This window comes from Narcine bancroftii, chromosome 3, assembly GCF_036971445.1.
Source record: "Narcine bancroftii isolate sNarBan1 chromosome 3, sNarBan1.hap1, whole genome shotgun sequence".
NCBI classification, from domain to species: Eukaryota; Metazoa; Chordata; class Chondrichthyes; order Torpediniformes; family Narcinidae; genus Narcine; species Narcine bancroftii.
Window position 1 is genome coordinate 236,761,645 of NC_091471.1, and position 25,987 is coordinate 236,787,631.

At 44.1% G+C, this 25,987-nt stretch overlaps 1 protein-coding gene across 6 annotated transcripts in view; it reads left to right on the plus strand.

Annotated features, from left to right (window-relative positions):
* The first annotated feature begins 397 nt into the window (after window positions 1-397).
* Window positions 398-25,987, plus strand: part of LOC138758347 (adhesion G protein-coupled receptor E3-like) — a 47,200-nt gene continuing 21,610 nt past the window's right edge. For 4 of the 6 annotated variants that reach the window (XM_069927133.1, XM_069927138.1, XM_069927134.1 and 1 more), the window contains exons 1-11: window positions 4,532-4,590; window positions 7,090-7,149; window positions 7,987-8,133; window positions 11,918-12,067; window positions 13,367-13,486; window positions 18,108-18,178; window positions 20,004-20,114; window positions 21,025-21,178; window positions 23,963-24,076; window positions 24,728-24,909; window positions 25,702-25,866. In XM_069927133.1, the coding sequence (XP_069783234.1) occupies window positions 4,557-4,590; window positions 7,090-7,149; window positions 7,987-8,133; window positions 11,918-12,067; window positions 13,367-13,486; window positions 18,108-18,178; window positions 20,004-20,114; window positions 21,025-21,178; window positions 23,963-24,076; window positions 24,728-24,909; window positions 25,702-25,866 (1,308 nt within the window). In that variant the 5' untranslated portion in view covers window positions 4,532-4,556. Of the gene's footprint in view, window positions 510-950; window positions 1,026-4,531; window positions 4,591-7,089; window positions 7,150-7,986; window positions 8,134-11,917; window positions 12,068-13,366; window positions 13,487-18,107; window positions 18,179-20,003; window positions 20,115-21,024; window positions 21,179-23,962; window positions 24,077-24,727; window positions 24,910-25,701; window positions 25,867-25,987 lie in introns of those variants that run through there. The other 2 variants (XM_069927135.1, XM_069927136.1) reach the window with 2 other exon arrangements.

Here is a 25,987-nt window from a genome sequence, read left to right on the forward strand (position 1 = left end):
TTGTCAGACCCACAGCAGAACTGCTCAGAAAGTGGTCCCAGATGGACAATGATCCCGGTGGAACTCCCCACAGTGGGCCTGGTCTGACCCACAGCAGTCCTGGCCAGACTTCCCACAATGGTCCTAGCCAGACAGTGGTCCCAGTGGGACAGTGGTCCTGGTGAGACTCCCAACATCAGTCCTGCTGGGACTTCCCACCAGCTCCGTCCCTGCATCCCACACTGCTGCAGATTAGATTTGCTGTAACACAACTGAAAGATGCATTTGGAGGGCTTGCACGTTGCCAAACAACAGCAGGATGTGGTGGAGATGGTCCCACAGCCCTCCCACAGCCCTTACCTCTGAGTGGGAGGGACTGGTGTCAACTAGCGTTTAAATGTGGTTTATGATTCTCAGCTTGTGAATGTTATGAAGGTTCACACTGCTCAGAACCGTAGCAGCAGTTCCAGATTTTTAAAACATTTTGGGGATTTACGATCAGGCTTTCAAGGATTCTGGAATGAGCAGAGGTGAGTGGGATCAAACTGCACCTTCTGCTTTTCACTCAGTTATAAAAGCTCTCTTGGAACTAAGATTTCTGCATATCATAAAATTGTGCTGAGGTGTGTCACTTCTCTAGAGTAAACCACAAACATTGTTGTGCTTCTATATGCAGGTTGGAGAGTAAAGTATCTTTAACTGTTAATAAAGCAAAGAAATCCCAGAGTGAGCGTTGGACAACTTACTGCATGTTTGATCTGCTAACATAACCATAGAACTGCCGAGAGAAGATTTAAAGGCACATTGGTAGATTTATTTTCTGGGTTTTTGAGTCGAACTGTTTGTGTCAGACACACAGAGGAGCAGATGAAAAGTTTCATGCAAGTTGGGCATGAATGGATTTGTATTTGCGGTGACTCAGAACAAAAGCGTTAGGAAAATATTGATGCAATTCTTTCTAAAACCAACAGATACTGTTGAGTTATTGCCTCACTGGTGGTGAAGAGACGGCAGAGAGATGAGAACCAGCTACTTAGCATTTCTTGGTAAGTCATCAATCTACGTGTGGGTTTTCCTATGCAGAGAGAAGGTGGTTTTCCCCCAACCAGCCATTTGCTCTTTCCCTCTGTGGTTCACCCAAGGGGATGTCTTGTGAGTAAAGATGGCACGTCTGCATACTCTTGAAGACAAGGGAAAGGAAAGTGTTGTATAAATTCTAACTGCACTTCCTCTGATAAAAAAGTATAAACTTTGAGTCAAAACTCAGATGACGTCCCTGCACAATCCATAGGATGTCCCAAGGCCATATAATGAAGCATGAACTCTGGCAAATCTCTTTATGGGTGCTCGTCTGGCCGGCACTTTAATTTTTACTTCAGATTTCCAGACTATGCAGTTGTTTTGATAATCACCCCAACAACAGGTTCCCAATTGCCATTAAAATGCTCAATATTGTAGCAGTTCGAAGAGCAGACACCAGATACCGAGCCGTCTGTGCTGCCGCAGTCCTTTCCCAATCCCACCTATAGCAGCAGCTGTGTCTTTCATCCCTGGGCTTCGAGCTCTGGATCTTCTGCAGTAACCTCTCCACCTCCCTCCGCTCCAACAGCCTGCTACTTCATACTTCCCTATTTGAGCTGAGCTTTTTCATAAGTTTACAAGTTAAAGGAACAGAAGCAGGCCACTAGGCCCATCGGGTCTGTTCTGTGACTATGCACTAAGCTAAACTAAACTCACCCCTAGTTCCAATTACCAGCCTTTGCCCCATATCCCTTGATACCCTTACTAATGAGATGCTTATCCATTTCCTGTTTAAACACTCCCAGTGATCTGGCCTCTGCTGCTTTGTGTGGCAGTGAGTTCCACAGATCCACCACCCTCTGACTACAGAAGTTCTTCCTCCTCTCTGTTTTGATTGGATAACTAATTTTAAGACTGTGGCCCCTTGTCATTGACTTGCTCATTAAGGGAAACATCTTATCCACATTTCTCTGTCAAAACCTTTTAATATTCCCCCCTCACTCTCCTATTCTCCAACAAGTACAATCCAAGAGTTGCCAAATGTTCCCCGTACTCCAGCCCCTGCATTCCAGGAATCACCTTGGTAAATCTCCTCTGCACCCTCTCCAACAACATCACATCTTTTCTAAGATAGGGGGCCCAAAACTGCACACAGTTCTCCAAATGGGGTCTCACCAGTGCCCCATAGAGTCTAATTAACACCTCTCTATTCTTAAACACTATTCCTCTCAAAATGAATGCTAGCATAGCATTCGCCTTCTTCACTACCAATCCTACCTGGCCATTAACTTTTAGATTTCTCTGTATAAGGAGGCCCAGGTCCCTTTGCACTTTCGAGGATTGAATTTTCTCCCCATCCAGATAGTTCTCTGCCTGTTTATTTCCATGGCCAAAATGTAGAACCAAACACTTCTCAACATTGTACTTAATCTGCCATATTTTTGCCCAGTCTCCCAATCTGTCTATCTCCCTCTGCAATTTTACGGTTTCAACACTTCCTACTCTGTCACCTATCTTGGTGTCATCTGAAAATTTGGCTACAAAACCATTCAATCCACAATCTAAATTGTTAATATAAATTGTAAACAGTAGCGGCCCCAAGATCGACCCTTGTGGAACCCCGCTTTTTACAGGCAGCCATTCTGAATGGGATCCCTTAATTTCAACTCTTTGCTTCCTGCTTATCAGCCAATTTTCTATCCAATCTAATATCATCCCTGCAATTCCATGGACCCTCATCTTATTAAGCAGCCCAACATGAAAGGCTTTTGAAAATCCATATATATAACATCCACAACCTCCCCCTTTGTCAATTCTTTCTGAGATTTCTTCAAAAAACTCTAATAGGTTGGTCAGGCAGGATCTACCCTTTAAAAAACCATGCTGACTAGGACCTATCCTGTCATGCATTTCCAGGTATTTCATAACTCCATCCTTGAGGATTGATTCTAATATCTTCCCATACTTTATAGGTCTATAGTTTCTTTTTTTATGTTTCCAACCTTTCTTGTTCAACAGAACCACATTCACAATCTTCCAATCCCCTGGAACCACGCCAGTGATTATTGATTTCTGGAAGGTTGTCACCAATGGATCTACAATCTCCAAATCCATCTCTTTCAAACCCATGGGTGTACGTTGTCTGGTCTGGGAGATTTATCAATCTTTAATCCATTCAATTTACTGAGCACAATTTCTCTAGTAATCTTAACTGTATCCAACTCTACACCCTGAAGCCTGTCTGTCAGGGATATTACTAATGTCTTCCACAATGAATACTGACATAAAATATTGATTTAATTCTTCCCATAAAAACATTCTCACAGCGGCATTCAATTCCTGAAAATTATCTGGAATAGCATTGCAAAAATTGACCTGGAAATATGCTTTTAGGCGGACTTCAATTGCCTTATTTTCAGAATTATTATGAGGCAGCCCAATTAAAATGTATTAATAGGATGTTTGATGTTATTCAATCTCCTGGGTGGGCTAAAGTTGAACTGGCTTGTATTCTCGAGCTTCAGGTTCATCAATTTATTTTTAAGTGGAGTCCCCGTTTGTTGCAGGGTTATATTATGCTAGTTTTAAAACATTTGTTGGAGATTTGGATTAAAAGAAATTATATCATAGGTTCTAGAGGTAAAATTACAGCTCAAATTTTGTTATATCAGAATAAAGCTATTTATTTTTCAATTAATAATCAGTATTTAAGGATTTGGAATTCTATAGGTATAAAGGTGATGGATGATTGTTTTGAAGATGGACACTTTCTTTCCTTTACTAGACTCAGGGAGAAGTTTGGGATACCATTTAATTCCTTATTTGTGTACTATCAGGTGCAAGCTTTAGTGAAAGATAATTTTGGAAGAGAAATGATGCAACCCAAATTAAGTAAGTTCGAGACTTTAATTCTGGATGCATCAAAAGAAGGGATTTATTTCAGATGTGTATGCTTTGTTACAAGATAAGATGGATAAACCAGATTTAAGTAAATCTAGAATTAAATGGGAGCGAGATTTATCTTTTGATATATCCCAGGATAAATGGGAAGTTATGTGTCAAGAGAGTGTGACTAGATTGATTAATGTAAGATATTATAATTTTTTATACCAGTTATATTTGACTCTTGAAAAGTTAAAAAGATATGGTTTCAGTAACTCAGATTTGTGTTTTAGATCTGGGATTCATACTGGAACATTTTTATATGCATGCAGTTTGGTCTTGTGACAAAGTTCAACCATTTTGGATAAAAATTAAAAACTTTTTGGAATATTTATTTATGATTAAATTACCATTGAATCTATTTTTTTTTGTTGGGTTATACTGTATCTTTAACTTCTGGTTTAAAGTTGGATAAGTTTCAGATGGCATTTGTTCGTCTGGTATTGGCGGTAGCGTAGAAATATATTGTGATTACATGGAAAGATCATGTGGAACTGAATATGACTCATTGATATAATGAGTTAAGATCCTGTATTTATTGGAGAAGATAACATATAACTTGCATAATAATTACCCTTTCTTTTGTTAAGATGTGATCGCCTTATTTGAAATTTATGGAAATATCTTCATTTCTTTTTCTTTGTTATTGTAAGTTTGACACATCACACACCTTAAGTAATTAATTGATTTTTTTTTGCTCCCCTTGAGGGGTTAGTTGGGGTTGGGGGAGGGTTTTTTATGTATGTATCTTAAATTGATAAATAAAGTTTTCAAAAAAATTTTGATTTAATACTTCTGCTATATTTTTGTAACCCATTATAATGTCCCCAGCACCGTTTTTATCGGCCCTATGTCATCAAGTGTCTCTCTTTTATTCTTTATATATTTTTTAAAACTCTTAGTATCTTTTTTTATATTGTTTGCCAATTTCCTTTCATAACTCTTCTTTCCTTATGACTTTCTTTATTTCTTTCTGTAAGTTTCAAAAGAAATCCCAGTCCTCTGATTCCCCACTAGGTTCAGCTTCCTTCTATACTCTCCCCTTTGCTTTTATCTTGGCCTTAACTTCTGTTGTTAGCCTGCGAGTGGCTGGAGAATCAGTACTATGGAGCCTAGCCTTTGTCAAGGCCTGAAACGTTGGTTCCTACATGGTCTGCTGAATTTCTCCAGCACTACAATCATGGTGTCGGCTGACTTCCCTGTTTAATGTGGATATAGGTGGCAGGAATCAAAAGCCTTTGAAGCCTTTATCTTGGGGCAAAAGCAAGAAGATTAAAGAAGGTGAAGAACATCAAAATCTGAAATCCCAAAAACCCTGAACAGAAGTGGCTGATGGATTGGATAGTGAGGGGGTTTGAGGGGAAGGAATATGGTTTTTATGGGGTGGGTTAAAGGAGAGGAGTTGTTGAGAGACAGGAGTACTACCATGTCAGACGATGAAAAGAGAAACCAGGGAGTCCACTCACCAAAATCCAGCCAAGAACCAGGGAGTCCACTGACCTAAACCAGGGCAGGAACCAGGGAGTCCACACAACAAGAAAGATGGTTGCTGGAGGGACAGTTGTGGCTTTTTCAGCTGCAAGGATTGAACCTCTTGCTGAATGCCCTGACTTATGAGACACTGACTCAGAAGCCCAGGATGGCGAACAGCAGCTCATTAAATTACGATCATAACATTGCCAATGTTGCTCTCCACACCTCTGAGAAGAAGTCGACCATCCTCCTACATCTGATGCTCTCACATTTCCCTTCTACATTGTGACTCTGATCTGAACAGTGTTAGAGAAACTCAGCAGGTCAAACAACACACTTCATGTATGTAGGGAGGAGACTTGGGTTTCAGCCTTTATTAGGGATCTTACGGAGAGGAGCTACAGGGACAGAAGGTGGGCCAGCCTGCCCAGTCCAGCGAGGTCACGCCTGCAGAACCTTGTTCCACCACAATGTAGCAACAATAAAGGTACATCACCAATATTCTGGGCTTGAGCCCTTAATCAAGGTATGTGCAAAATATAGGCAGGTGACCAAACAAAATGGTGCAGGGGCAGGACGAGGAGGCATGGTCTCACAGGCACCCTCCCCTCCAGTTCCACCCACCCCCAGGGCCCCTCCATTCCCTCCCACCCTAGGGGACAGGGACCCCTACCTGGACCAACTTCTGTATCACCTGTTGTCAGAGTCTCTGTGGTATAGAAAATGTTCCAGAGAACCAGAGGATAGACTCCAGCTCTTAGGAATCTGTTCTTTCCGATGACATTACCTGAATGATAATAATGGCCAAGGCACCAGGAAAATTCCTTCCCCTCTCAGAGAATTATCTGGAATCATTTTCACCCACAAGAAAAGCCAGGGACTCGTTGGGTAGAGAAAAGGCACCTGCAGCAGTGTAGCCATCCCTGTGTTGGCAGGAATCTGGAGCCCCCACCGTGATCCAGATGCTGAGAGGCAGCGACTGAGGCCCAGACCCACCGTCCACAAGGTGCCTGTCACAGGGCAGAGTCCTTTGCATGATGTGTGCTGACCACAAGAGCCATTTTATGGGAATGATCTCTAAGAATTTGAGGAGATTCGGTCTGTCTCCGAAGATTCTCGAAAACCTCTACAGGCTGGTTGAATCACTCTGGTACGGAGGTGCCAAAGCATGGGACAAGAATAAACTCCGGAGGGTTGTTAACTTGGCCATCACAAGCCCCAGACTTCACTCCATCGAGGACATCTACACAAGGTGGGGTCTTAAGATAGCAGCCTCTACCCTCAAGGACTCCCACCTCCCAGGCCACACCCTCTTCACACTGCAATCATCGGGAAGGAGGTACAGGAAGACAAGAACCCAGTGGCACAAGGATAGCTTCTTCCCTTGTGCCACCAGATTCCTGAATGGACAATGAACCCCAGACACTGCCTCAATTTGACTTTTCCTTTTTCTTGCACTGTTTTTATTGATTCTGCACGGTGCTTTTTATAGAAATGTTTGTCTGTGCAAAACAATGGATTTTGTGACACGTTCATGACGTTGAATTCTGATGCATCAATGTTGGTGAATTGTAAATCATTCTGTTTAATGTTAACCAAATGATGATTATTTTATTTGGCAGTATTTAACACTTGACATGAAACATTAACTCAGTTGCTGTTGCTCTGTTCTAGGGATGTATTTATGCAGAATCTGCAATCAGGAATATTCTGAATATACACCCAGTGCTAACAGTGAGTTGTCACAATGTGTGCAGTGAACAGAATCACACTTACACCTGGGACATGCAGGAATGTGGAAGCAGGGGGAAGTTTTTACAGATATCACCAAAGACTGTCAAGCGAGACTTTTCCACACATTGTCAAGGAATAGAGCAGCTTGAAACATTGGCTGGGGTTGGGTGCCCAGAGTGGGGCAGGGTGCTGTGGATATATCAGGATGCCCAGGGTTGGACAGGGTGGTATGGGTATATCAGGATGCCCAGGGTGGGGCAGGGTGCAGTAGGTATATCAGGGTGCCTAGTGAGGCAGGGTGCCGTGGGTATATCAGGATGCCCAGGGTGGGGCAGGGTGCTGTGGGTATAACAGGGTGCCTAGTGGGGCAGGGTGCCATGGGTATATTAGGGTGCCCAGGATGGGGCAGGGTGCTGTGGGTATATCAGGTTTCCCAGGGTAGGGTAGGGTGTTGTGAGTATATTAGGGTGCCCAGGGTGGGGCAGGATGCTAAGGGTATATCAGTGTGCCCAGGGTGGGCAGGGTGCCATGATTATATCAGGATCCCCAGGGTGGACAGGGTGCCTTGATTATATCAGGATGCCCAGGGTGGAGCAGAGTGCCGTGGGTATATTAGGGTGCCCAGGGTGAAGCTGGGTGCTGTGGGTATATCAGGGTGCCCAGAGTGGGGCAGGGTGCCTTGGGTATATCAAGGTTCCCTGAATGCGATAGGGTGCTGCTGAACGAACAGTCTATGGAACAGGACCCACTGCCTGACAGAATCAGGCAGTCTATGCATCACCTTGGGGTGCCCTCTCAGGGCTCCAGCTGAGCTAATGAGATTTGTGATTGTTGCAGACCAGGACCCATGTTCCACTGACCCCTGTGGGCCCAATACTCAATGTCATCATATCCATGGAAGCTTCCACTGCAGCTGCCAGAGAGGGTATTACTCCGAATCTGGAGACAGAATGTTTACAGGTCCTTCAGAGTCGACCTGTAAAGGTAAGTTCATCACTGGCACATCCATCCAACACCACAATCATCCTCCAGTACAATCACCCTACCCTCAACTCATTCTCAACACAACTTCAACTAATCCCAACCCTACCTCAACTAATCCAAACCCAACCTCAACTAATCCCAACCCTACCTCAACTAATCCAAACCCAACCTCAACTAATCTCAACCCTACCTCAACTAATCCCAACCCAATCTCAACTAATCCCAACCCCACTTCAACTAATCCCAACCCTACCTCAACTAATCCAAACCCAACCTCAACTAATCTCAACCCAATCTCAACTAATCCCAACCCCACTTCAACTAATCCCAACCCTACCTCAACTAATCCAAACCCAACCTCAACTAATCTCAACCCAATCTCAACTAATCCCAACCCCACTTCAACTAATCCCAACCCTACCTCAACTAATCCAAACACAACCTCAACTAATCTCAACCCAATCTCAACTAATCCCAACCCCACTTCAACTAATCCCAACCCTACCTCAACTAATCCAAACCCAACCTCAACTAATCTCAACCCAATCTCAACTAATCCCAACCCCACTTCAACTAATCCCAACCCTACCTCAACTAATCCAAACCCTACCTCAACTAATCCCAACCCAATCTCAACTAATCCCAACCCCACTTCAACTAATCCCAACCCTACCTCAACTAATCCCAACCCTACCTCAACTAATCCCAACCCTACCTCAACTAATCCCAACCCAATCTCAACTAATCCCAACCCCACTTCAACTAATCCCAACCCTACCTCAACTAATCCCAACCCTACCTCAACTAATCCAAACCCTACCTCAACTAATCCCAACCCAATCTCAACTAATCCCAACCCCACTTCAACTAATCCCAACCCTACCTCAACTAATCCAAACCCAACCTCAACTAATCTCAACCCAATCTCAACTAATCCCAACCCCACTTCAACTAATCCCAACCCTACCTCAACTAATCCCAACCCTACCTCAACTAATCCAAACCCTACCTCAACTAATCCCAACCCAATCTCAACTAATCCCAACCCCACTTCAACTAATCCCAACCCTACCTCAACTAATCCAAACCCAACCTCAACTAATCTCAACCCAATCTCAACTAATCCCAACCCCACTTCAACTAATCCCAACCCTACCTCAACTAATCCAAACCCAACCTCAACTAATCTCAACCCAATCTCAACTAATCCCAACCCCACTTCAACTAATCCCAACCCTACCTCAACTAATCCCAACCCTACCTCAACTAATCCAAACCCTACCTCAACTAATCCCAACCCAATCTCAACTAATCCCAACCCCACTTCAACTAATCCCAACCCTACCTCAACTAATCCAAACCCAACCTCAACTAATCTCAACCCAATCTCAACTAATCCCAACCCCACTTCAACTAATCCCAACCCTACCTCAACTAATCCCAACCCTACCTCAACTAATCCAAACCCTACCTCAACTAATCCCAACCCAATCTCAACTAATCCCAACCCCACTTCAACTAATCCCAACCCTACCTCAACTAATCCAAACCCAACCTCAACTAATCTCAACCCAATCTCAACTAATCCCAACCCCACTTCAACTAATACCAACCCTACCTCAACTAATCCAAACCCAACCTCAACTAATCTCAACCCAATCTCAACTAATCCCAACCCCACTTCAACTAATCCCAACCCTACCTCAACTAATCCAAACCCAACCTCAACTAATCTCAACCCAATCTCAACTAATCCCAACCCCACTTCAACTAATCCCAACCCTACCTCAACTAATCCAAACCCTACCTCAACTAATCCCAACCCAATCTCAACTAATCCCAACCCCACTTCAACTAATCCCAACCCTACCTCAACTAATCCAAACCCAACCTCAACTAATCTCAACCCTACCTCAACTAATCCCAACCCTACCTCAACTAATCCCAACCCTACCTCAACTAATCCAAACCCAACCTCAACTAATCTCAACCCTACCTCAACTAATCCCAACCCAATCTCAACTAATCCCAACCCCACTTCAACTAATCCCAACCCTACCTCAACTAATCCCAACCCTACCTCAACTAATCCCAACCCTACCTCAACTAATCCCAACCCTACCTCAACTAATCCCAACCCCACTTCAACTAATCCCAACCCTACCTCAACTAATCCAAACCCTACCTCAACTAATCCCAACCCAATCTCAACTAATCCCAACCCCACTTCAACTAATCCCAACCCTACCTCAACTAATCCAAACCCAACCTCAACTAATCTCAACCCTACCTCAACTAATCCCAACCCTACCTCAACTAATCCCAACCCTACCTCAACTAATCCAAACCCAACCTCAACTAATCTCAACCCTACCTCAACTAATCCCAACCCAATCTCAACTAATCCCAACCCCACTTCAACTAATCCCAACCCTACCTCAACTAATCCCAACCCTACCTCAACTAATCCCAACCCTACCTCAACTAATCCCAACCCTACCTCAACTAATCCCAACCCCACTTCAACTAATCCCAACCCTACCTCAACTAATCCCAACCCTACCTCAACTAATCCCAACCCTACCTCAACAAATCCCAACCCTCAACTAATCCCATCCCAACCTCACATAACTAATGCCAATGCTGTTGAAAGTAATGACCCCAGCACTACCCCAAGTAGCAATCCTATCTCTGCCCCAAGTAGTGAATGACATCATTGTTGGAATATACTGAAAAAACTGGAAAATTTCAGCAGAGAATAGAAGCTGTAGAGAAAGAAATTGAGTTAATGTTTCATGTCAAACATCCTTCATCACAAGTGGGAAAGTCCAACAACTTTCTCCCTGGACAATGTTTCCTCTCCACCAACAACCCACCTTATCATGCCACTTGCCAGACCACCATGAGGAATCCGATGCCTGCCCTTTCACGCCTGGTCATTCCCCTCCCCACTATCCAAGGTCCCAAATGCCCCTGAGCTTGCCATTCTTCCTCTCTCTGCTCCTTAGGATATGGTGTCCACCTTGCAGGGCACAAATGGCCAGACCACAGATATTTTAACGACTGGCCACTCTAATTCCCAATCCCATTTCCACACTGACTGTTTCCTTGAGACCTGTTGTAAGATTGTCAGGAAGATGTTCATCTTCCATCTGGGCACCTGGAACCTTTCTGGACTCAATGTTGAATTCAACAACTCAGATAATTCTCTGATTCTATCAGAAGTGGTCAGTTCTGTATGTTTATCCATCTGTAATATCAGTTCTCTCTCTCCACAGAAGCTCCCTGATCTGATGAACATTTCATTGCCTCAACAGCTTTGACCTGGATTTCACAAATTTTACATCTTCTTATTTCTTTCCCTTCTCTCTCTCTTTTCCCTCATTCATCCACTAACTAGACTCTCCACCAACATAGGATCACTGGGTAACTGGTCTCACCCTATTGGAGAGATTTTTCAGTCCTATCCATTCCTCTCTCACCCCTTCATTCTTTCCCAGTTCTGATGAAGGATCTTTGAGTTGAAACCTTGATTCGGTTCCTCTCTCCACAGCTGAGTGCTCCCAATATTTCCTCTTTCAAATGAATCGAGTTGATTGTTGAATAGGAAGTGTAACAGAGTGAGAAGGCTAGATGTGTCGACCAGCACAGAAACAGGCCCTTCAACCCACATTATCCATTGGACCCCCCCCCCCCCCCACCTGCACAAATCCCATTTACCCGCTTTGTCAATCATTACATCAGAGCGACAAGGAAGACTGATGCAATTTCTGTTCTGTTCCAGATTACGATGAGTGTCGTACCATGAAGACAACCTGTGGCCCCAGTGCCACATGCTACAACACACTGGGAGGATTCTACTGTCTGTGCCACCCCGGGTTTGCTCGGGCTTCTGGTGAAACCAATTTTACTGGTTACGGTGCTGGGTGTAAAGGTAAAGAGAGTAGACAGATCCTGCTTCACTCATCCAGTGGGGCCATGGGCGGGGCTGCCTCTGTTGCCCCACACCCCCTGTGGACCCACTCAAGGAGTTATGATTGATTTTAATAACCTCTTGCTCACAACCAGTGGGGTCCCTGTGTCAGATAGGTGCTGCTTCCACCTCTCATTTCAGATTCTCCAGCATTATTCAGACAAGACAGGTGGGGGAGGGCTTCTGCCGATTGCCTCAGCCATGAGTTCCCCTCAACCAAGAGTTGCACTAGCCCCCTTTCCCTTTGCTGGTTGAGGGAGCTGCTGTGTGGAAATAGTGTTTGCATTTCAGAAACTGGGTTTGGAGGTGAAGGACGTAGAACGTCTGTTCGAGTGAAATCCCATGGACGTTCTCAGTGTATGAGTCTGGATGACAAGTATCAAGGCAATAACATTCCCGATTCTGACATCAGGTGGAAATCTCCCTGAAATGGGAACAGAGAATGCATTCTGAATCATGTCACATCCTCTCCATCCCTAATATCCTGCTTCAACCTTGAATGTCATCCAGAGGAACAGAAAGCATCAACAACCTGCTGTGTATGGAGAGTCCTCCTGGCATCAGTTCTACTCTGGAGGGGTTACACTCCCATTCTAGTACCCCACCAAATCAATGAAATCTCAATGTGCTCACCGTTCCCCCCATATCTCCAGGGAGACATGAACCTGGCCTTCACAGAACAGCGTACGCTCTATTCTATCTCAGTGTACACTCCAATCCGCTCCCTCCATTCATGGAACACAGCCATTCTGGCACACCAGGTACAAAGTCACCAATGTAACATGACTGATGGCATTCAACTTACTCCCTGAGTTTCAGACACTTTCTCATGTTTAACTAGTCTGTTCAAATACAGTTGTGATGTTCTGCAGTAATTTCTGTGCCAAAGTGATTCCAACTACAAACAATTGTGGTACAAACCACTATAAGGCAGCGCAGTTTGCGCAGAAGTTAGCGCAACACTGTTACAGCACTAGTGTCCAGGTTCGAATCCCGCACTGTCTGTAAGGAGTTTGCACGTTCTCCCCGTGTCTGTATGAGTTTTCTCCAGGGGCTCCAGTTTACTCCCACCCTCCATAACATGGGGTTTGAAGGCTGATGAGTGTATTTGGGATGGCAAAGGCTAGTCGGGTAAAAGGGTCTGTTACTGTGGAGTACGTCTAAATTTAAAATGAAAAGCAACAGCTTCTGCCTTCAACTAGTTTCCCTGCTATGGAGAGTCAAATCTGTGGCTGCGATGGTGTTTTCTTTTTGATGCAGATGTGGATGAGTGTTTGCAACAGCCCTGTGCCCCCCTGAGTATTTGCCACAACAGTGAAGGAAGCTTCTTCTGCTCTGGAACTCCACAGTCCATGACCAGCAGTCTCAGAACAACTCCCAGTAAGAAAAGCCAATCACGCTGTTCAATTGTAATTGATGGAAAAATGTGAACTAATAAACCCACATAGGGAGTGAAGAAGATGACAAGGCAAGAATGGACCAGCCACAGGCTTGCAGAGAAAAAGAAGACAAACAAAAGAATCTGTGGTTTCTTCCAGGCAGAAGAGAATGGTTGAGGAATTAAAACATGACTTCATAGAAAAAGATACAAACCAACCACTCCTCCCAGTGCCCAGAACCACAGGAGAACCAAGGTCAAATGCAAGACTAAAGTCTTCATTACACCTGCATACACCTGTCTCCTGCCCCCTTCTTACGCTTGACCAGAGCCTGAACTTTCCTTCTCATCCAAGCTTCTCGACACTTGCAAGTCTGACCTCATTCCAACAGGAATGTGCATGTTGTGGACTTTGATCAACACAGTTTTAAAAACAATCCTTTTTCCAAACATTTCTCATCCTTCAAATAGCCTGTTCTAGTTTACAAACTAGTTTTTGTTTCAAACCTTCAAAGTCAGCCTTGCCACAGTTCCAAATTTTAACTCCAGGGTCTTGCCCTGTCTCTCCCCATAACCTTCTGAAATCTATCTAATGGGGTAAATCTTTTACACAGAGAGTTGTGGGGGCCTGGAATGCCTTGTCAGGGGTGGTGGTGGAGGCTGGAACAATAGGGGCATTTAAAAGACTCTCAGATAGGCATGTGCATGGAAGAAAACTAGAGGGTTATGAAGTAGGGAGGATCTAGGTTTTATTTTGGATAGGTACCTATGGGTCAGCACATCATTGGTGGCTGAAGGGCCTGTGCTGTGCTGTGCTGTAGTGTTCTATGTTCTGACAGACCCATGGTCACTGGTCCCCAAACTTTTTAAAATATTTTATTTATGATTTTCTAAAGTCAAACATCAATATAAATTACAATTTACAAAGATTTTCTGCAGAGTTCAAGCTTTTTCTGTCCCCTCCCCCCCCTTACCCCTCCACATTTAACACTTAACCAACTACAGTTACGTACAACTTTCAGGATGATCGCAACAAAGGTGTGAAACATATATCGGGGATTTATGGGTTTGTCATGTTGCGGTGCCCAAAGCTCGAGCTGTTTTCTTTCTCTTGATTTTTCCTGGTTGGAATGGGATGGCCCTCCCCTCCCCTCCCCCCCCACCTCCAATTGAGGGATAGATGGGGAGTGTAGGGCAGTGAAGTGCGATGGTCCACACTATAATCGTGCTCCTATGGAATTTAAGTATAGTTGCCAAATTTTCAAGAAAGTGTTTTACTCTTTTTTTAAGTTGTAAGTAACTTTCTCCAGGGGGACACAGCTTTGCATTTCCGAGTTCCAGCTCGGAAATGTTCAGGCAGGAGTCGGACTTCCAGATAAACGCTATGCACTTCCTACCCACTGCCAATGCGATCATTACAAATTGGATTTGAAATTTGGACAGATTCATCGTGAGTCTTATGTCCATTATGTTTCCCATCAGGAACAACTATGGGTCCTGTGGGAATTCTTTACGTGCGATTTGTTCCAGGGCTTGGCCTAGTTCCACCCCAAAGGGCCTCACCTTGCTACACGTCCAGGTTGCGTACACCAAGGTTCCTGTCACAATGCCACATCCTAAGTATTGGTCTGATAATTCTGGTTCAGATCTGTTCAATGTTTGCAGCGTCAGATACAGCTGGTGTAAGAAATTGTACCAACCTGTACTGCGCATTAATGATTGCAGTCATGCTCGTCTGACACAGGTCGGACCAGCACCGCTCATCAATCACTGTTCCTAGGTCTGACTCCCACCCCTGCCTTGATTTGTGGAGGCCTAGTTTAGGTCCTTCTGCTTGGAACAAGAAACACATTGCTGAGATGAACTTCCATGTATTTCCCCTTCAAATCATGGTCTCAATGTCACTGTACGCTGGTAAGGCCATAGTTGGACCTAATTTGTCCTGTAGAAAACATCTTAACTGAAAGTAGCAGTGAAATGTCTTGTTTGATAAATCATTTTTATTCCTAAGGTGTTCAAATGACATTAGCCGCCCTGCTAATAACAGTCCTCTATGCACCTGATGCCATTATGATGCCAGGTGTCCAGGATCATATTACCCACCATCAATGGTATTAATCTATTTGGAGTCAGGGGTGTTTTTGGGGACAGTCCCACTTTGGATCCTACATATTGGTTAATTTTATTTCAAATTAAGATTATTTATTTAATATGAGGCTGCCTTTATCCCAGATAACAATTTGACAACCCATTTGTAAATAAAGTCCTCTACCACCTTCTCACCTACCACTTGCAGATCAATTTGTGTCCAGGATGGTACCCCTCCCTCCTCAAAGAGTGAGGCAATGTATTTTGACTGGGCTGCCCAGTAATATTTCTTGAAGTCTAGCATTCACAATCTGCCCAGCATCAGCATGGGTTTGTAAAGGGAAAGTCATGTTTGACGAACCTTATTGAGTTTTTTGAGGAAGCGACAAAAAAGTTGGATGAAGGTGATCTATTTGGATTTTAGTAAGGCTTTTGATAAGGTTCCGCATGGAAGGTTAATAAGGAAGATGTCACTAAGGATTAGTAGAGAGATTGTGATGGGTTCAGAGGTGGCTGGGAGATAGACAGCAGAGAGTCATGGTGGAAAACTGTACGTCAGGTTGGAAGCCTGTGACAAGCGGGGTGTCTCAGGGATCGGTGCTGGGTCCTTTGTTGTTTATCATTTATATTAATGATTTAGAGGAGGGTGCGGTTAACTGGGTAAGCAAATATGGGGATGATATGAAAATAGGGCGAGTGGTGGATAGTGAGGTAGGTTTTCTTGGATTACAGAAGGATTTGGTGTGTTTGGAAGAGTGAGCTGAAAGGTGGCAGATGGAATTCAATGTAGACAAGTGCGAGGTGTAGCATTTCGGTAAAAATAACCAGAATAGGACATATGCAGTTAAGGGGAGGGCATTGAGGCATACAGAGGAGCAGGGGGACCTGGGGTTATGGTACAGAGTTCACTGAAGGTGGATTCCCATGTAGACAGGGTGGTTAAGAAGACATATGACGTGCTGGCCTCCATAAATCATAGTATAGAGTATAGGAGCTGGGAGGTGATGCTGCAGCTGTTTAAGGCATTGGTGAGGCCAGGTTTGGAATATTGTGTTCAGTTCTGGTCTCCAAATTATAGAAAGGATATAGATAAGGTGGAGAGGGTGCAGAGAAGGTTTACAAGGATGTTGCCTGGCTTACAGCATCTGGATTACAGGGAGAGATTAAGGAGACTGAGATTTTATTCATTGGAACGTAGACGACTGAGAGGGGACGTGATAGAGGTATTTAAAATTATGAAAAGAATAGATAGACTAGACATAAACAGACTCTTTCCCCTAAGGGCAGAGAAGGTTGGAACAAGGAGCCATGAGTTAAGGGTAAGGGGGCAACACTTTAGGAGAAATATTAGAGGTGGCATTTTCACTCAGTGAGTGGTGGCAGAATGGAATGATCTTCTGAATGAGATAGTTGCATCAGGGTCCCTTCTGTCATTTAAGAGAAGGTTGGATGTGTACATGGAGGTGAGGGGGTTGGAGGGTTATTGGCGGTGAGCAGGAGGTTTGAGCTAGTGGAGTTGTTCTAGTGAACCGGTGCAGACTCGAAAGGCCGACATGGCCTGTTTCCGCTCCGTAAATGGTTACATGGTTTTATAAATTTTGGAAGAATCCCCAGGGCAATGCCAAGGGCAGTGTCTGGAAGAGGTACTGAAGCCTCAGCAACACATTCATGGTTGACCCTGCCCATTAACGTTATGGGCAGGGGCATCCACTTATTTAGGTACTCCTCAATTCTCCCAAGGGGGTATAATTTAGTTTATATAAATTATTCACATTATTGTCTATTCTGACTCCTAGATATTTGATCCCATTCTGTGGCCACTTTAAATGACTACTTTCTTGATGTTGACTATAACTCCCCCTTAGTAAGTGGCATGACTTCATTCTTGCCCCAAATGACCTTAAACCCGGAGATTACCCCATAGTCATCCAGAGTAGAGCACAGCTTGGACAACAAGTTTGCTGGTTCTGTCGTCAGCAAATAAATTGATTTTATGTTCTTCCTGGCCTGTCCTAAAACCCGTGATGTCTGGATCCTGGTGGATGGCTTCGGCCATGGCTCCATGCCTAGTACGAAAAGAGGTGGAGATATTGGGCACCCCTGTCTACTTGATCTTGTCAATGGGAAAGCTGGAGAAATTTGTCCATTGGTCACAACTTTAGCCTTGGTGAGTGGTACAGCACCCTTATCCAATGTAGAAAAGTTGGCCATAGCCCCAATTTTTTCAGCACTTAGCCTTTTCTGCACCCAAGGCCACAGCCAGACCCTTCTCATTTTTGGTTTGTGCCAGATGCCTTATACTCTGCTCCAACCATTCAGCCTCACTAATTTGGTAAAGGCAGCCAGACACTGAAAAAATAATGTGGGTGAGTGAGAGAGGAAATCTATCAGGATGCATTGAGTGGAGAGGTTGAAGAGGGATTGGGGAGGTGGAATTAGAGCTGATTCATGAGGGTCAGATAAGCTGATTCTCATGCAAGGTTACATATTGTTCTAAATATTGGGTTGGAATATGACTGAAGCTTCTGCTCACAGATCCATTTCTGAAGTGTCTGTCCGACCTCCTGAAAGACCAAACCATCATTGACGCCTGTTTCAACAAGCAGGTACTTTACTATATATTCATGGACCTTTGTGTGACTTTGAAATTACTCTGTATATTGTAACATTAAAGCCTGATGTAAAAAACTGTCCATCAATGCAATTAACCAGACAACAGATCAACAAAAGTAAAACTCTGCAGACACCGAGGTTGAAGTAAAAACGCATGTTGCTGGAGAAACTCAGCAAGTCAAACAGTGTCCTTTATATGCATAACTGATGTTTTGGGCTTGAGCCCTTCATCGATGGTCAACAGACTTTGGGAGTAATAAAGAAAGGAGTTCTACAGAGACAATTCTGCATTCATGTAACACCTTTTACACAATGCCATTTCTCAGGGACTTTAGTACAATGCCACATCCTGGGATCCAACATAATTCCATATCCTGGCATCTTCCATTGGATCACTGTCTCCACTGTCCATGACCAGCAGACCAGCACTTACAATCCAGAGTCCTGAGTTTGATCCTAACCTCTGGTGCTGCTTGTGTGGAGTTTGCACACTCTCTCTCTGTGACTGCAAGGGTTTCCCCTAGGGGCTCCTGTTTCCTCCCTTGACTCAATGGGTGGGGGTTAACTGACAGCTGTAATGTAACTAGGTTGTAAAAGGGATGGGAGGAAGGGGGGAAATTGGCATGTCCCTCACGTAAACATTGGTGCTGGTATAAAGGAGATTCACAGGCTAATTCCTGGGATGAAAAGCCTCAGCAGAGGAGACATTCGGATTCTTTTCACCAGGAAGAGTCACCAACAAGCAGATGTGACAAGATTAAGGCCCATCAGTTAACTGGATTCGGATCATTGAAAATATTTAAAATGGAAGTGATAGCCATAAGTCCATGACATCGGAGAAGAAATAGGCCGTTCAGCCTATCGAGTCTGCCCCACCACTTAATCATGAGCTGATCCATTTCCAACCTCAGTCCCATTGCCCGGCCATCTCTCTATAACCTTCGATGCCCTGGCTAATCAAGAACATGCCAATCTCTGCCTTAAGTACACCAGTTGAGGGATAAAGGTAGTGGAGAAATGGATTGGAGGGGCTGAGGGACCGATCACATTGATTAAGTGGGTTTAGGCTGAGGGGCCGAGTGGTGTCATCCTGCTCCTATTATCTCGTGGGAGTGGTGCAGGGACATGAGGCGGATGGGACCGATGGAGTTGGCTTGAGCTGGTTTCCTTCATCGTCAGCATGAGGTTCGATAGGTGCGTGGGCCTGCAAGTGCTGATAGCACTACACCATGGTACCTGAGGCAATGTGAAGCCTGTTAGTTAAAGGGGGTAAGTGTAAAGGAAAGTCTTGTGGGGAATGGGAGAGGAGGAGGTGGGAGAGGTGCAGGGAGAAATTCTACCCCATGAAGCTGAAGGCTTAGACAGAGGAAAGTAAAAGTTATTGCCATTTAACAATTACAGTGATAGATAGAAAACTTTGTTGTCTCTCCCGTTACCCCCGTAACCCATGCTGGGTCATCGTGCAGGATAGGTTACTGGGGTAACAAGAGGAGAGGCCCGAGTGGGAACTGAAGCCACAGGTGGGAAATTTTAAACTGAGGCATAATTTTATGCCAGGATCTATGTTTGCAAATCCTGTAAATATGGTGCACACCCAGTTCTCGAGCAGTCGGATAGCTGAGGTCATGGGATTGTTCCACTTCCCGTCTCATTCAAAAGGCTGCAGCTACAGGAGCTGACACTGCCTCTGCTCTCAGGTCAGGAATGGGTGGACCAGATGAAGGCAGGGCTGATACCCTCATCTGCTGAGGTCTCCTGCTACAGATAAAACCAGCCAATGAGATTTTAGATAACAACACTCTTTCTTCTGTCTTGAAGTCAATAGATCCGTTCTGTTCCCTCATCAACTCCACCCTCACATTTGCGAAGAGGATGTGCGAACAACCTGACCAGACCCACAGGAAAAGACCAAGATCCGTTACTCTAAAAGTAAGTTTCCAAAGCACCGTAATCTTCACTCTAAATGAAAGCAATAAACCAAAGGCCATAGAAGCAAGAACATGAGCACAATGTCAAGTGGGGAATTCAGGATGATGTGGGAACAGGGACCCACCCCACGTTCAGCACAGATGCACGGGTTACAGCACCAGAGGATAGAAGGGGAAGGCTTGCGGGGTTCCAGTTCCCAGATGGAACGACGTATATTCTGCTTTCTATTCTAGAGGAGCATGATACACTGGGCAAGGATGAGAAGAAACCAATCTAGACATGTGAGGCTCTTTATCAATATTTCCATCCAGGGCCGGGATTCAATGCTGGATATCTAACACCGTGTAAGCATCAAACCAGAGGAGATGAGGGGGGTTGGCCTATGAGGAGAGATTGAGTCATCTGGGACTGTGCTCACTGGAATTTAGAAGAATGAGAGGGGATCTTGTAGAAACATCAAATTATGAAAGCCATAGATAAGATAGTGGTATGTAATTTGTTCCCATTGGTGGGGAGACCAGAACTAGAGGACGTCGCCTCAAGATCCAGGGGAGCAGATTTAGGATGGAGATGAGGAGGAACTGCTTTTCCCAGAGGGTGGAGAATCTGTGGAATTCGCTGCCCATTAAGCAGTGGAGTAAATATATTTACTCAGTAAATATATTTAAGAAAAGGTTGGATAGATTTTTACAGTCAGGGAATTAAATGATATGGGGAAAAGGCAGGTGGGTGGAAATGAGCCCAACATCAGATCAGCCATGATTTCATTGAATGGCAGAGCAGGCTCAATGGGCCGAATAGCCACCTCCTGCTCCTATTTCTCATGTTCTTATCTACTTATAACATTGAGTTTCTAAGGAAGAAGCCAAGATAACTCTTCCCTTAATGAATAAACATCTCTCACCCACAGGATGTCATGTCATTTGGAAACAAATTTGTTGCTGATGGTTCTGGGATGGAGTCAACCTCAGTCTTCCTGGAGGCCATGGAGAGCTTTACTGTAGCTGCGGCACTAAACTCACCTGCTCAGGAGTTGAAGCAGCCCATTACCACCACACACTTGGGTATGGCCTTGCACTCTGCACACTACACACTTACTTCAAGGTGGGAAACATACTCAATGATTCTAACACACTTCTACTTTTGCATTATGTTTAGAGTTTTATCTCACTTGGTCAAAATTACCATGCAAGCAATTTCCTCACTGTTTCCCTTCAAGGAGCCAGGTGTACATTAGAGAAAGAGCAGGGTCTCCCTGCCAAAGCAACGCAAGCTCCCAAGCAACAACCCTAGCCTGGGTTCACTGTCTCCCCACTCTGTCTGGGCGTTTATATGTATATAGTGGGTAGCATGGTTAGTGTAGTGGTTAGTGCTACGCTGTAATAGCACCAGTAACCATGGTTCGAATTTGGCGCTGTCTGTAAGGCATTTCTACATTCACCCTGTGTCTGTGTGAGTTTCCTCCGGGGGCCCCAGTTTCCTCCCACCCTTCAAAAACGTACTGGGGGTTGTAGATTAACTATTGGGTATAATTGAAGTTATACCAAACAATATTCAGCCTGGCAGTTTTCAGCCACCGTTGGCTCCTTTAACAGGCAATTTAAAGCCTGTGCATAGCCGACAGCAGTCGGACTGGGCAGCTGGACCTTGTAGGGCTGCTCTGTGTGTCCACTCTCCACGGGTCTGCACCAGCAGCTGGTTGCTATTTTTTTCTTTTTTTTTAAACTTTATTTAAGATTTTATAACATGAATAAAATAGAAGATTACATTTAAAAAGAATAAAAGTAAGATAATAAAATTACAGTACCACATCGGTAAACTAAATAAACTAACCCCCTCCAATAATTATTACACAACATTAATAACCTAACTTAAAATTAGTCTAACCCCCCCAAAATAAAGAGTGAAGAGTTAATAAAGTGAACAATATTATATATAAGAAAAAAAAGCCCACTTACAAAAAAAAGATAAAACATAGCAAGTAAAGATATTAACAAAAAAAAGTTATCAATACTAAAATATCACACTTAAAAACATATTTAAAGCAAACTTAAATGCATATATTTAACAAACGGAGTCCACTTCAACCTATAAAAAGACATCCTATCCTGAATTGAAAAAGATCTCCTTTCCATGGTCAAATAGGATTTCATCTCCAAATGCCACCTATCTAAAGTTAATATATTTCTGTCTTTCCAAGTAAGTGCTATACATTTCTTGGCCACAGCTAAAGCTAAATAGATAAAGGAAATCTGATAATCCTTTAAACCTAAATCAAATAGTGATTGCATATTCCCTAATAAAAATATATCAGGATCTATTAAGTATAGATTGAATACCTTTCCAAAACTGTTGCAATCGATCACAAAGCCAGATAGTGTGCAAAAAAGTATTAGCCGTCTGGTCACAACGAAAACAGCAATCTGACTTACTAAGGCCAAACTTTTTTAGTTTCTCCGGTGTTAAATATAACTGATGTATAAAATTATAATTAATCATCACTAATCTAGCATTAATCAATTTCCGAATACTATTCTGGCAAATTTCCATCCAGGCTTCTTCAGCTATTGTAAAACCTAAATCTTTTTCCCATTTCAACTTATCTTTATCCCAATCTTTTTTACTTTCAGTTTCTTGTAAAATACAATACAAATCAGATATATATATCCCTTTTGTGGTATTGAAAGTACATATTCCTCAAAATTAGAATCAGGCAGTAAGATCATATGACGACCACATATCTGTTTTACAAAAGATCTTAATTGATAATACACAAATACAGAATTTCCACTAATACCAAATTTCCTTTGTAATTTATCAAAGGAACAAAAACATCCCTCAGAAAAACAATCGGATAAATATTTTATTCCCTTCCTTTCCCATTGTTTCAAGGTGATATTGGAGACTGTAAAAGGAACAAGTTGATTATTATATAACGGCAATCGTCCAGACCATTTATTTTTGAGCCCCAATTTGTTAAGTTTACTTGTCCATAGATTCAATAAATGCTTCAATATTGGTACATCATAAGTTCATAATAAATTTTTATTCCATCGAAACAAAAACTCGTGAGGAAATTTTTCTAAAATAACCGCCATTTCTACCTTTGCCCAGCTGGGCGGATCATCCATATTCATTAATGCACTAAGAAATTTAAATTGAGCTGCTTCATAATAATGCTGAAAATTCGGTAATCTTAAACCTCCAAATTGGAAATCCTACATCAACTTTCTCATTGCTACCCTCGGAAATTTTCCCTTCCATAAGAAGTCTCTAATTGCTTTATATAAATCCTTAAAAAAACTTTTGTTTAAAAAATAAGGAATTGATTGAAACAAATATTGTATTCGAGGAAAGATATTCATTTTTATAGTATTAATCCTAATAAACCCAAGGTAAATCCTTCCACCTAATCAAATCTAATTTAATCCTTTTTATTAAAGGAAGATAATTAATTGAATATAAATCTTGAAATTCCATATTAACATTAATTCCTAAATATTTAATTTGTGTAGTCCACTTCAAATTGGTAATATTTTTATATATTGCATAATCATCTTTACAAATTGATAGAATTTCACTTTTGGCCCAATTTACTTTATAACCAGATAATTGACCATAATTTTCTAAACATTCTTGAATTGCAGGTAAAGAAATATCCGGATCCCCCAAATATAATAAAACATCATCAGCAAATAAATTAATCTTATATTCCTCATTCAAAACTCTCAGTTGCTATTTTTTTCTAAAGGGCCCTTAAAAATGGGCAACGGGCCACAGTTGGACGGGCATAGTTTGGCCACCTCTGAGATAAATTGATGAATCTATTTGTTTCCCTTGAACGCTAGATCTTGATGTCCGGGTCATTGACGTGAGAAAGTCGCCTGAGAAGGTAACACTCCAGGCAAAAGAGAATTCGCTGGATGTTTATTTGACAACCATGAGTGCAAAACAACAATCAGGTAAACACCAGATTGTTGCTCAAACACACGGAGGAGCAGTTCAAATCTCTGGCCCTCCAGTGACCCTGTCCAACCCTGCCCTCACTGCCCAACTGACCCCGTCCTCTGTTCCACTTTCATGCCTGTGGCTCAGAACCTTGAACCCCCAATGGACCTCAGCCCTCTGCCTTGTATGTTTATACCCAACATTTCAGCCACCACGCTTCTCTGGCCTGGAAATGTCACAGGTTCATAGAAGTCACTCCATCCCCCTAACACTGACTTACACACACCGCCCCCAACCACTGACCCAAAAATCCTCCCTGCCCACTGACCTACCAACCCCTCCCCAAACCCATGGCCCACAGACCCCTCCCTCTGATCCTTGCCCACGGACCCCACCCTCTGACCCTCGCCCATGGACTCCTCCCTCTGACCCTGGCCCACAGACCTCTCCCCGAACCCATGACCCAGAACCCCTCTCTCCAACCCTGACCCATGGACCCCACCCTCTGACCCTGAACCACAGACCCTGACATATAGACCCCCTCCCTCTGACCCCTGACTCACTGGATCCTTCCCTCCCCCCATTTGTTTGGTGTGGCGGAGCAGTGGTTGTTGGTGTCACAAGGACTAAGTCTGACTCCCTGTCTGTGCGTTCCATTTGGACAGGCACAGCCGTCATTGGTTTCATCTGCTACAGCGAGCTGCGCTCCCTGCAGCCGGCCGAGCTCATCGACGGGGGGAGAAGGAAGTCGTACCAGCAGAGATCGGGGGTGGTGTCGGTCGTCATCAAGAGGGGGCAGAGCCAGCAGTTCCGTGAGACAGCCAACATCACAATGAGGCACCAAATGGTTTGTGGGGATCAGCAAAACAGCAGTCAATCCGTCAGCTCACCGATGCATCTCAGTCCCAGGGCATGAGGGTTCCTCCAGAAAACCCAGCTCCTTCAAACCTGCTCCTGAGTCTGACCACACCGAACACAATTGCCAGTGCCCCGCTACACTGACTGACCCGCTCACTGACCCACACACTGACTCTCACTGATCTCCACGCTCTTCCCCACTGACCCTCATACTGACCCCCATACTGACACACACAGGCACACACACTCTTCCCGACTAACCCCCCCACTGACCCCCACACTCTTCCCCACCGACCCCTCACTGACCCTATACTGGCCCACACTGATCTTCACACTGACCCCCACACTCTTCCCCACTGACCCCTCACTGACCCCCATACTGACTCCCACACTCTTCCCCACTGACCACTCACTGACCCACACTGACACACTCTGACCTTCGCACTGACCCCCCATTGACCCCTTACTGACCCCCCACCACTGACTCCTCACTGACTCACACACTGCCCCCCACATTGACCCCACACTGGTCCTTGACCCCACAACCCCTATATCTCTCTAATTCTGGTTCCTCACACCCCTCATTTTTCCTGCATCACCATTGGTGTCTGAGCCTCCTGGGGGGGATTTCCCCCCATACCACCCCCATGCCCACTGCAGCATCTGTAATTCTCTCTCTGGAGCCAGTCCTTGTGTTCACTGTGTATCCGTTGTGTGAAAACCTTTGTGGGAATGAACTCTGGTGAAGTTTCATCACCGCGGTGGTTCATGTCTTGTGCAGGACCTAACAGCCGAAGGCCAAACCATGTGTGTTTACTGGAACCACTCAGGGAGCACCAGTCACTGGTCGCCTGATGGATGTCAAATCATTCGATCCAACCACACACATACCACCTGTGGCTGTCACCACCTCTCCAGTTTTGCTGTTCTCGTAGCAACCAACAAGGTAAAGGCACAGGGAAGGTGAAAGGTGTACCCTTCACCAACTGGGTTCCCACAGAATCAGGAGGGACACTGATCTCGTGGGCTGCTTGTTGATGGCTTCCTGTCAAATAGACAAGATTAAT